General features: G+C 38.4%; 2 protein-coding genes across 2 annotated transcripts; both read left to right on the forward strand.

Moving 5' to 3' along the window:
• The first annotated feature begins 281 nt into the window (after nucleotides 1-281).
• Nucleotides 282-6,702, forward strand: mvda (mevalonate (diphospho) decarboxylase a). The gene is made up of 10 exons (XM_084718227.1): nucleotides 282-434; nucleotides 635-705; nucleotides 1,653-1,767; nucleotides 1,868-2,014; nucleotides 2,242-2,441; nucleotides 2,865-2,939; nucleotides 3,084-3,302; nucleotides 5,262-5,377; nucleotides 5,554-5,662; nucleotides 6,121-6,702. The coding sequence occupies exons 1-10, from the start codon at nucleotides 374-376 to the stop codon at nucleotides 6,199-6,201; spliced, it is 1,194 nt and encodes a 397-aa protein (XP_084574353.1). The 5' UTR covers nucleotides 282-373; the 3' UTR covers nucleotides 6,202-6,702.
• Nucleotides 6,703-7,972: 1,270 nt separating this feature from the next.
• On the forward strand, nucleotides 7,973-10,832 carry cyba (cytochrome b-245, alpha polypeptide). Its single transcript, XM_084718228.1, has 6 exons — nucleotides 7,973-8,130; nucleotides 8,868-8,937; nucleotides 9,840-9,914; nucleotides 10,008-10,091; nucleotides 10,218-10,299; nucleotides 10,571-10,832. The coding sequence occupies exons 1-6, from the start codon at nucleotides 8,073-8,075 to the stop codon at nucleotides 10,760-10,762; spliced, it is 561 nt and encodes a 186-aa protein (XP_084574354.1). The 5' UTR covers nucleotides 7,973-8,072; the 3' UTR covers nucleotides 10,763-10,832.

A 10,832-nucleotide genomic window follows, 5' to 3' on the forward strand; every position in this document is an offset into this window, starting at 1 on the left:
GAATGAACTGAAATGCTTATTGTAACTTTGTTTTGGGAAACACTGCTTTACTGAACAGTCAGTGGTGTGGGATGGTCTCTATCTCTTGTCCCATTTTCACACGACTGTGGTCAGATGACCTCTCATTGGCTATTCCGACTGCTTGATGCAAACGATTCGGCTCTGATTGGTGGCGAGGTTAGCCACATGTTCCATACCAGCCAATCGCGAGAGACCTCAAGGAAAAGCTATAGTAAGGTTGACTAGTGTTAGCTAAACTAACTGCTCAATGTCCTAAGAGGTTTGTACGGTGTATGTGAGAATATTCAGGTATAGTTTTATCACTCTTACCAACAAACATCGGTTATAACGTGCAGCACAGTGTGAGGACAGTATGGACAAACCTAACATAGTTACATGCACCGCTCCTGTGAACATAGCTGTCATCAAATACTGTAAGTATGTGTTTAGCCTGGCTGGTAGCTTTAAGACTCAAAATAAGCTAAATCCTGTCAGAACATGTGTTTCCTGTATGGTGACTTGTGTTTTATGGGTCTCTGAATATTGGTTATTAAATGGGCGGTTTAAGAGTGAAACATATCACACTGTTTGAATTATCAGATCGATAATACCTCTGTCTGTATCAACTTTTCAGGGGGGAAGAGAAACGAAGACTTAATTCTGCCCATTAACTCGTCTTTGAGCGTCACGCTGCATCAAGACCAGGTATTTAAGTAAACTGTATTTTCATCATTCAGACCGTGACTCCTGTGTCTGCAGGAAAACAAGTCCGCTTTCTCAGAGTCCAGAACTGCTCCAGTGAGCTACAGCTGTTTTCTTGCCATCATAGAAACAGGCAGTTCAGTTTTGGTTGTCATGGTTGGGTTGACTGGTGGTTTCACTTTGGATGGTCAGTCTTTAAATGTTTATATTCACCCGTGCTGTTTCATACACTGTGAACTCTGTGAACAAAACTACAGGTGTGTACTGACAAGCTTTGTGCCAGGGCTGGCATTAGAATATACTGTGTCTTTGGGAAACAGGTTGTTTGAGAAATGCAATGGAAGTATTGCAAGATATTTCAAATACATAATTTGGGTTATAGAAAATATTGACTCTGCTGTTGAATTGTGGCTGGATGATGGGTGAAATAAATGTTACCATATATGATCAATATATGTTCAAATATCCAGAGGCAAAAGTTTTTAGATCTGATATTGCAATAATAAATAGGAATTAAGGTTGTCAAAAGTGTCAAAGTATCAATACGTTTTCAATACCATGTGTTTAAAAACTATACAATATTTGATATACATGTGAGTATGAAAGTACCAAAGCTGTTAAAAAAATGACTGAAGCTCTCATTCAATACTTATGTCCCGTTATGTATTTATTATCTTGTCTGAAATTTGGCTAGCAGAACAGCAAAACCTCACAGAGTTCAGTGACTTTTTCTGTACCGGCACTGTTTGGGATTGAAAATAAGAATCACAAAAATTCTATTTTTTGTACTTGGAACTTTTTTCATGGTGGTATCAAAAAAAGGTATCAAATGTCGTTTTTCATGCTAGTATTGCATCCGAGTTTCAAATTCAGCTCTGTGACAGCTCTAATAGGAATAAGACTGATTGCAGTTTGATATAACTCTGCTTTGTCTCCCTTTTTCTGTTCAGCTGAAAACAACCACAACAGTTGCAACCAGCAGATCATTTGAGGAAGACCGAATATGGCTCAATGGCAAAGAGGAGGACATCAGCCATCCAAGACTGCAGTCGTGTCTGAGAGAGAGTGAGTCCTTTCTGTTCCATTTTTCTGTCTTCCTAAGCACAGAAAGGAAAAAAACTGAAAAAAACACTGAGACTTATTTTTGTTTTGTTTCTGTATTTAGTTAGACGATTAGCAAGGAAGAGACGTAATGATGGGGAATCCGGCTCGGATTCAACTGGTTTGTCTCACAAAGTCCACATCTGCTCTGTTAACAACTTCCCCACTGCTGCCGGCCTTGCCTCCTCAGCTGCTGGATTTGCTTGTCTAGGTGAGTGTATGGTTCTGTGTGTGTAAGCTGTGTTTCAGTGTCTGACTGAAATTACACTAATGACTGGAAAGTGACTAATGACAGCTGCTTTTTAGACTAAATAAGTTAAATCTATGTCATGTTGCCTATGGTTGCCCATTCTTCAATATGCCATGTCTATCTCATAGTTTCCATTTTACCCAGCAGTATTCTCCTCTCTTACGCCCTCTGTAATCTCTGTGTTGCAGTTTACACTCTGGCCCGTGTGTTTGGCGTAGAAGGGGAGTTGTCTGGGATTGCTCGGCAGGGGTCAGGTAGTGCTTGCCGGAGTATGTATGGAGGGTTTGTCGAGTGGATCATGGGACAGAAAGATGATGGCAAAGACAGTCTAGCCCAGCAGGTGGAGCCAGAGACTCACTGGCCTGAGCTCAGAATCCTTGTACTAGTGGTATGTCAGTTTGTGTGTGTTTGATACAAATCTATTATGTCTTGTGAAATTCACATACTTAATTTCTTACTTCTATAAATTGTTATTGTTTAAGTACATAGTAGATATTGTAATATACATTTTTTACATTTCATATGTTTCTCTTTATTCGTTATATTGTTAAATATTACAAGATAATTCAAATATTTTTACATAGTGTTATTTTTTTCCTCATCATTTCTCTGTGCGTATTATAAATCTCTCTTCTTGAATGGGAGCAACTGTAATGTTTCCCCCCTGGGATGAAGTACTTCTGATTCTGAAATAAATGACTGTTTCTTGTGTAACATGAAGAGGAAGCATCATGAGTTGTGACAGATAATCCACACTGAATTGAAAATAATCAGAAGTTATATCGGGCATTAATAATGCACTTTGCTACAGGCCAGTGCTGAGAAGAAGCCAGTGGGCAGCACCTCTGGGATGCAAACCAGTGTACAAACAAGTCGTCTCTTAAAGGTACTTTGTCTAAGCTTACATTAATCACTAACATTACTGTCAAAACTGTTAAAAGTGGAGATTATGTTCATTTACACTTCATTTAAAACTAACTGAATGCCACTGACAAGAGGGTCTGTGTCTGTCTTGTCTGTGTGTCTGTAGCATCGGGCTGAGTCGGTTGTTCCGGGCCGGATGGCAGAGATGACTGAAGCGGTGCGAAGAAAGGACTTCACTGCATTTGCTGAGCTAACCATGAAGGACAGTAATCAGTTTCATGCCACCTGCCTTGACACTTACCCTCCCATATTCTACCTCAACAGTGTGTCCCAACAGGTTATCGCTTTGGTGCATCGGTATAACAGACACTACGGGGAGACGAGGGTGAGCAACTTTACTAATGATGCACTGATATTGATACCAGCATTGGGTATCGGTCCGATACTGTCCTCATCCGATACTTGTACTCATAAAACTACTCCAGTACCCCACACCCGATACCACGTCACAAAAAGTAGCTGCTCGATACAAGCAAACATCTAAATATCCGCCACAACGCAGAGTTCAAGGAGTTTGCTGATGCTTACCCTCTGTTTTTGGTTGCGTCATCATTGTCTGTGAGAAACTTGCTGTCCTCAACATCATCCACTAATGACCGCAGTGATTTTGGAGACTGTCCGTAAAATTCCATGTAAGTCCACCTAAAACTGAAATAAATGCACAGAGTGCAGCTGTAGACCCATGAAGTCCCAGCAGGTGTAAACTAGCTGAATACCTCAGCTAATTAATCCAAAGACGAAGGAAAAACACCACTGCCACCAGTCTGTAACCCTCGTTTTTTTCATAGTAAACTGCTACAACTTCTCTTTTTGTACTTAATCTTCACCAAAACGTCCTGACAGCACAGTTCACCCAACTTCACTCTTTGGGGTTCACAGCAGGGTCAACAAAACTGTTGCACACATGGCACCACACTCATATCTGTCCCCCCTAAACAATGACAGGTAGGAACTAATTAGCTCTTAGACAAGAGGGAGTCCAGTATATAATGTACACAGTAAACTGCACGTCTTAATAAGGAACACAAAATCAGTTAAGGAACTTACTACAAAAAACCCAAAAATGTAATGTGTATGGTAACTATGGTCACATTACCAACAGGAAACAGCAACAATGATTTTTTACATTTAGAAAGTGAACATCTGATAGAAAACAAACGTCCCTAAACTTTACTCTTGTGTTTCTGAGAACAAGCAGAAATATCTCTGTAGCCCCCCTCTTGGTATATTGTTTATTCAGCTGTATATTTGCCTTTTCAAAGAAAATTCTGGTTTGTGCATTATTCTGAAATAATAACACAACTCTGACAATAAAATAAATGTTAACTGTGATAGATTAAGATTCAGTTTCAGTTCTGTATGGCAGCTTTGAAGAAAAAGTGAAATGTCCTAGAAAACGGTGTCTACAGGTCCCTAAAAAGTCTTAAAATGTCTCAAATTCACAGACCTTAAAAATGTTAAATAATCTGCATTTCTGTTTGGGCAGGTCTTTGATATGTGCCTGTGCACTTAATCTTTGGTGATATCAGTAGGAGTTAAATTCAAATGTCTGTTATCCTGTTACCGTCCATTAGGTTTTTGCCATTCATATTCACAAACTTTGTTCCCTGGTGACCACTGTAGTGTCTATCTGGCTAGCATGAAAGAGCTAACCTGCAAACACTCCATCAACTGGAACTGCCAATTTGCATTGCACTGTACCTTACACATGATAGCATTAACCTACTTCTTTAAAATCCATGTAGAAACTATAAAACAGAGAACCATGACAATAATACAACACAGAAATGGGGAATTCTACCTTGATGTCATATAATTTCAGAGTCTGTTTGTAGGAAAGTGGTAGCGATTATATCATTAACAACCAATTTATTTTCTCACACTAATAAACATATTTAGCAAATGTTCCTTCAGTCAACCTGTTGTCATTTTGCCTTACTTACAATTTTAATCTGACAGTATATGTATTCACTCAGAAGAGTCTACCTATATTTTCACATGTGATGTGGTAGTTTTGTTGCAAAACTGGCCTAAAATTTAATTAAACAGTGGCATGAAAAAATGAACACATGAAGTCACATCACTTGTAAAGTACATTAATTGTAGCTAACTAATGCTAACTATGCTTTTTTCTGTTGTTGGACATCTGTCTCGGTTCATGCAGCTGAATTTCTGAGATGGTGTAATGGGGATGTGAAACTTGTGTGGTGGTTTTCAAACTGGGGAACAGAAAATTTCTCCTTCTTTACATTACAGTCACAGTCTGTTTGTTGTTTCCGTCTAGGTGGCCTACACATTTGATGCAGGACCCAACGCTGTGATCTTCACTCTACAGCAGCACGTTCCTGAGTTTGTTCAGGTGGTTCAGCATTTCTTTCCCCCAGAGACCAATGGAGGACAGTGAGTATTGCTCACATGCAAACTAATCTAAAATATATATAATTTATATGCATAAACACACAAGGCTAGATGGGAGTGTTTTTTCTCCTAAGAAGCCATTTTACACTGTTGTTTATTAAGGTGTGTGTTTCCGCCTATTTGAAATGAGTCACTGAAAGTTTCTTCCTTCTCTGCAGGTTCATTAAAGGCCTTCCAGTGAACCATGCTGCTCTGTCTGAGGAGCTCAAACAGGCCATTGGTCTAGAGCCCATGCCAAAGGGAATAAGCTATGTTATTAGTACCAAGGTACACACATATGTATTGACTCTGTGCCTCAACTCTCTAATCAGGTTACTTTATACAGCAACTGAAAATCAATGTTATCTGTTATTGATTTATATCTTTTGGCTTGTTTAACTTAAGGCTGCACACTATAGAGTAGATAAACGTGGTATGTTAATTGTCAGGTTGCAGGACAAGTTTTATGTCCACATTTCCTTTTATGTAACATTGTCTTGCACAACTTCAGTTGAAAATTGTGGCATATATTGTGATATATAGTAGTTCCTCTGCTCGACTGATGTTAGAGAGTCGATCCCGTATTTGACCTTTGAATCTTTTTTTAAACAATACTGCTTATTTAGGTTAAATATTATTTGAACATTTTGAATTAGATGCATTTTTAGATGCTAACAATCAGATGAGGATGAGTCTGTTCTTTCATATCAGTCAGCAACATGATCTTTTCTTGTTTTGTGTTTAAGGCTGGACCAGGTCCTTGTGTTGTGGAGGATCCTGCTCAGCATCTACTTGGATCTGATGGGTTTCCTAAGAAAACTGTGTGATGCCCCGCAGCCGTAAAAGGACAAAGTTCAACTGAGCAATAATAAATTCTGTTTAGCAGAAACAAAATCTGCATTAGTCCCATGTCACTAGGTTTTTACAAATGACAGGCACTTTCTTTGCCATTGTGGGTGCTTCCTTTAATAATCAAACTTCACTGGTTTGTCTCTCATCTCTCTGCCACTCATTATTGTTTTATGTTCTTGTATAGCTCTCTGCATTTGCTAGTGTCTAAGGGTAGATGCTGTTTTCAAGGTATATACATGGCATTGCTTAAGGATACAGTCAGTGTGTCATTAAGCAATGCATTGAACCATAAATAAAGTTCTCCACTGCAGCTGACCTCAATGCTCTTTGGCCTAGTTGGCAAAATATTTAAGGAGAGTGTTGAAATTATGGTCACTTTAATTATGTTCTCATTGTCATGTTGTGAAAACATTTCAGATCAACAGTAAATCATTTCTGTCATTTTTTTCTGTGACAGTAAATAAAGTATAATTTAGTCAATATAATTGTTTCATCTTTTGCCATTTCCTGATTCAAGTTTGCTTTTGTTAGATGCTTGTTTGTGAGGGACAATCTGATGGTCCACTCGATGTGCCTAACTTAAGCAGAAATGTTCTGAATTACATACATAGTATAGCTATCACTAACAGTGTGATTCAGAATCACTCAAGTCATACACTGTACCTTGCACATGAGTCATGACAACATAAAAAGATAACTCCTTTATATATGGAGGAAATCAGATTCTTTTGAAGAGGTTTGTTAAAGATAAGATAATCCTTTACTGATCACCCAGGGGGGAAATTCAGGTATTACAGAAATACGTACAGATAAATATCAAATTTAGCAAATAAAAAATGCATACAATACAAATAAGAATATTATATTCCGATTTTATCGGACTGCATCTAAAATCTCCGATAAGCAGTCCATTTTCTGCTCCAGCACTTCTATCCATAGGTGACTCTGGTTGCTGACTTATTGTTCTCTGTTTGAGTAACATCACTTGATCAAGCCTTTTCTATCATTCCACACTACAAAATAAGTAATAAAAGTATGTATGATTCATGCTGATATCGTATCGGTATTGGCCAATACTCAAGGCTGCAATATCGGTATCGTATCAGAAGTGAAAAAGTTGTATCCGGACATCCCTAACAATAACAATATGTGGGAGTTAAATAATTAAATTAAACTCAAAATTTCAATAGCAGTACAACTGGTGTTGCACTTGAACTGAGTGTTGTACTGTCAGCTTTAACAGGGTACACTAGAATATATGTAGATAGATAGCAATCATGACTTCTTTGCACAAACTATTTCCTTAGGTGTTCTTTCACATAACTAAGTAGAAGTCTAACAAAAGAAGAAAAAGAGATGTCAAATTATTCCAAGGGACATTCATGTAAGGACATACATCTTATAAGAGGGGTCCCTGGCTGAGAAAAAAACGGAGAACATCTGTATCACAGCACCTGATAGTTTCTTCAGGATGTAGTCTGCTCTGTTATTTCCTGTTAACAACTTCCCAGTCCAATCAAGCTGTTTATAGACTTACCTCTACCTGTTTATAACCTATTTACATTATGACTTCCTGACGGAAAACAACAAGGAAGATCATAAAGTGAAATTCAGGGGCTGCACCTGCCTGTGTTACCGTTATTTTACCTGTCTGATTAGTTGGCCCCTCCTCGCCCATTGTTATCGGAAATGACGACTGCTCGAGCCCCGCCTCCCACCCTGCACATCTCCACACCTCACACACGTAAATACATTTGCTTCCTTGTCGAAACAAGCAGAGTAGAGAGTGTGTTTCTGGAGAGTCGCGGCAGCCGTCAACAGAGGGGTCGTTATTAAAGTGAACACGATGGGGAAGATAGAGTGGGCGATGTGGGCCAATGAACAGGCTCTGGCTTCAGGACTCAGTGAGTATAACAAACTTTTACTAAAGAGTAAAAAAAAACAAAAAAAAAAAAACAAAAAGAGGCTGGGTTTCATAGAAATTAATGTCTGATTAACTTACACGAGTAGTTAAATACTTAGTCTGTTTTTTAGCTGCCCTCACTCACCTGTTTGTTGATCGAGTAAATGCTATTTATTGATTTTCACTGGTGGAAAATAATTGAGTGCATTTACTCAAGTTCTGTACTTAAGTACAGTTTTAGGTACTTGCACTTTACTTGAGTATTCCACTTCTTTTGCTACTTTATTCTTCTACTCCACTACATTTCAGAGGAAAATATTGCAGTTTTTACTCTGCTGCATTTACTGAAGTTACTACCAGAGACATTACCCCTCTGAACTTATCTCATGAAATCATCCAAGTAACTGGTCAAAGTATTCTGTATGTCACAAAAAAGCAAAGACTACAGAAAACTCTAAGTACAATTTTGAATTCAGGACTTTTTACTTGTAAAAGAGTTTTTGTTGTTGCTGTATTCTTGAATCTGAATAGTTCTCCCACAATGGTTGATTTTATTACAGCAGCAGTCAACTCATCATCATTTCACTCACTAGAGCCTACTTTAGAACTAAATCATGAATAATAAATATAAAAGAAACTGCTTTTCACAGTCAAGTCGATGTACTTTTTTAGTGGTGTCATAAATGTTATTTTGTTTAGTTTAAGTTTTAATCTTACCTTCCTGTTTCCTTGTTTCAGTTCTCCTCACTGGAGGTGTTGTGGGGGTGGCCGGACAGTTCAGAGGCTGGCAGTTTGCTGCTTATGCAGTGTATCCTTTATACTTTGCATAAACCTAAACGATAGACTTTAATCTTAAGAAGTGACAGTTAAGATGTCTCATTGTGAGACGATTTGATTGATTGAATAGTTGTAAATTATTAATTGATAATTGGTTAATCATTATTAGTCATTTTTAGGATTCTCTGCTTTCATTTTTTTGAGTTCTTTATGACTTTATGAGTAAATTGAATATCTTTGGGTTGTGGACAAAACAAGACACTTGAGGATGTTACTCTGTGCCTTGGGAAACCTTTTTCTTACATTTTATGGACCAGTTAACTAATTGGTTAGTGGTTGTTAGATTGAGGAGCACATAGTGGCAGGATTGTGACAGGATTAATGCCAAAAAACAAAAAGTATAGTTGTGATTAAGTTTACTTAAGTAAATTAAAGCCACCATCAGTATTTACTTCAATTGACATTTACTGTATTAAGGCTTGCACCAATATATAATAAGTCTCAAATGTGGCCGTTTCCATTTGCATACATGAATTATGTTTTTTTTTTTTCATACATGAGTGAAAACTCAAATATTAGTAGAATTAGATGAAACAATCAGTCTATCAGTCATTTCTTTACCTATTGAACCTGGTCAGGATCACAGATGTTTAATTAAAGTGATAAAATGCAACATTTTCCTGACATAAATGTGTAGAGAACCTGCCCTCTGCCTGTATTTCCTTCTGTTATCATTACTTTGCTGTGCTTGGGATGCTTTATCAGCCCAAAATGTTTGTATTTGACATCCTGGAAGTGACACTCAGCAACCAACTCTCTTTATGGTGCATTTACAAACAGCTTGGGCAAATTCTACAGATTTAAATTTAAATCTTAATTTAAAATTTAAATTTGCTTTGAACGTATTAATTAACAGCCTTGACAGATAACTAGAGCTGCCGGGGTGTTTGTGTGTCTACTTGAGTATCCCAGAAGCAAGAGGTCTAAAGGCACGAGTGTTGAGAGGACGTAAGTGATGACATTTTCCTCTTCTGTTTTTTTTTTCTACACGTTGGATGTACTTTAACTTTCAGCTCTCTCCTGTCTGTTGTTTTCCATCAGGGGCCAGTACTGCTTCACTGTTTGTGTAAAAGCGTTTGGACCATTGACAAGGAACTATTATGTCAGAGCATTTTTACATGCTGCGTGAGTTCATTATATCAGCCACTTTCCTTTGCAGGACAACATTCCTCTCATTCACAATAAGTCTGTTAAACAAAGGACTTGTATTTGCAATATTTTGTCCACAAAATCCTTTTCTCTCTGTCTTAGAATCTGCGTACCTGGAGGTTTTATGCTCGCCACTGTCCTCGGATGTGTCTGCCTGGGCATCGCCAGCCTCATTTACCTTGTGGTAAGTTGCTAGCTTTTATTTTCTCCATAATAGCAGGTTAAATACCTGTCAACTTGATACAGGCAGGAAGTGGCCAGTTGACATAAACAAGGAAATAGCAACAAGGAAGAGATTGTTTCATTACTGGTACCTCTGTTGAGACATGGCTGTGTTGTTTTGAAATCTGAAGAGTCAGGGGTGTGACTGAACTCTTCTAGATGTGGCTTAACTCGATCGTACTCTAGCCAGCCATCACTGACTTGTTTTCTTTGTCATCTTCTTGCTTTTCTAGGCAGCTATCCGAGGTGAACACTGGGAACCCATTCTTCCAAAGAAGGAGATCAGAAAGCCAGTTGCAGAGAGCATCAAGAATCCTCCCCAGAATCCCCCACCAAGACCTCCTGCAGAGATGCGTAGGAAACGGGTAGATGACCTGGAGGCAGCCGCCTATGATAACCCCATCTCTGTCACTGCCAACGAGTAACCAGTCCAGTGTCCTGTCCTCTGTGTCCCTAACCCTGTCTGCCTGAGATCAATTAAACCCATGAAAACCA

The sequence above is a fragment of the Lutjanus erythropterus genome, chromosome 1 (assembly GCF_056507025.1).
Source record: "Lutjanus erythropterus isolate fLutEry1 chromosome 1, fLutEry1.hap2, whole genome shotgun sequence".
In the NCBI taxonomy this organism is placed as follows: domain Eukaryota; kingdom Metazoa; phylum Chordata; class Actinopteri; order Lutjaniformes; family Lutjanidae; genus Lutjanus; species Lutjanus erythropterus.

What these genes read in the sequence shown, in the direction of transcription:
- cyba (XM_084718228.1), top strand. Translation starts at nt 8,073, where the DNA reads ATGGGGAAGATAGAGTGGGCGATGTGGGCCAATGAACAGGCTCTGGCT. An exon ending in GGCTCTGGCTTCAGGACTCA is followed by an intron (nt 8,131 to 8,867) that starts GTGAGTATAACA and finishes TCCTTGTTTCAG; the next exon opens with TTCTCCTCACTGGAGGTGTT. An exon ending in AGAGCATTTTTACATGCTGC is followed by an intron (nt 10,092 to 10,217) that starts GTGAGTTCATTA and finishes TCTCTGTCTTAG; the next exon opens with AATCTGCGTACCTGGAGGTT.
- mvda (XM_084718227.1), top strand. Translation starts at nt 374, where the DNA reads ATGGACAAACCTAACATAGTTACATGCACCGCTCCTGTGAACATAGCT. An exon ending in TGCTGGATTTGCTTGTCTAG is followed by an intron (nt 2,015 to 2,241) that starts GTGAGTGTATGG and finishes TCTGTGTTGCAG; the next exon opens with TTTACACTCTGGCCCGTGTG. An exon ending in GACACTACGGGGAGACGAGG is followed by an intron (nt 3,303 to 5,261) that starts GTGAGCAACTTT and finishes GTTTCCGTCTAG; the next exon opens with GTGGCCTACACATTTGATGC.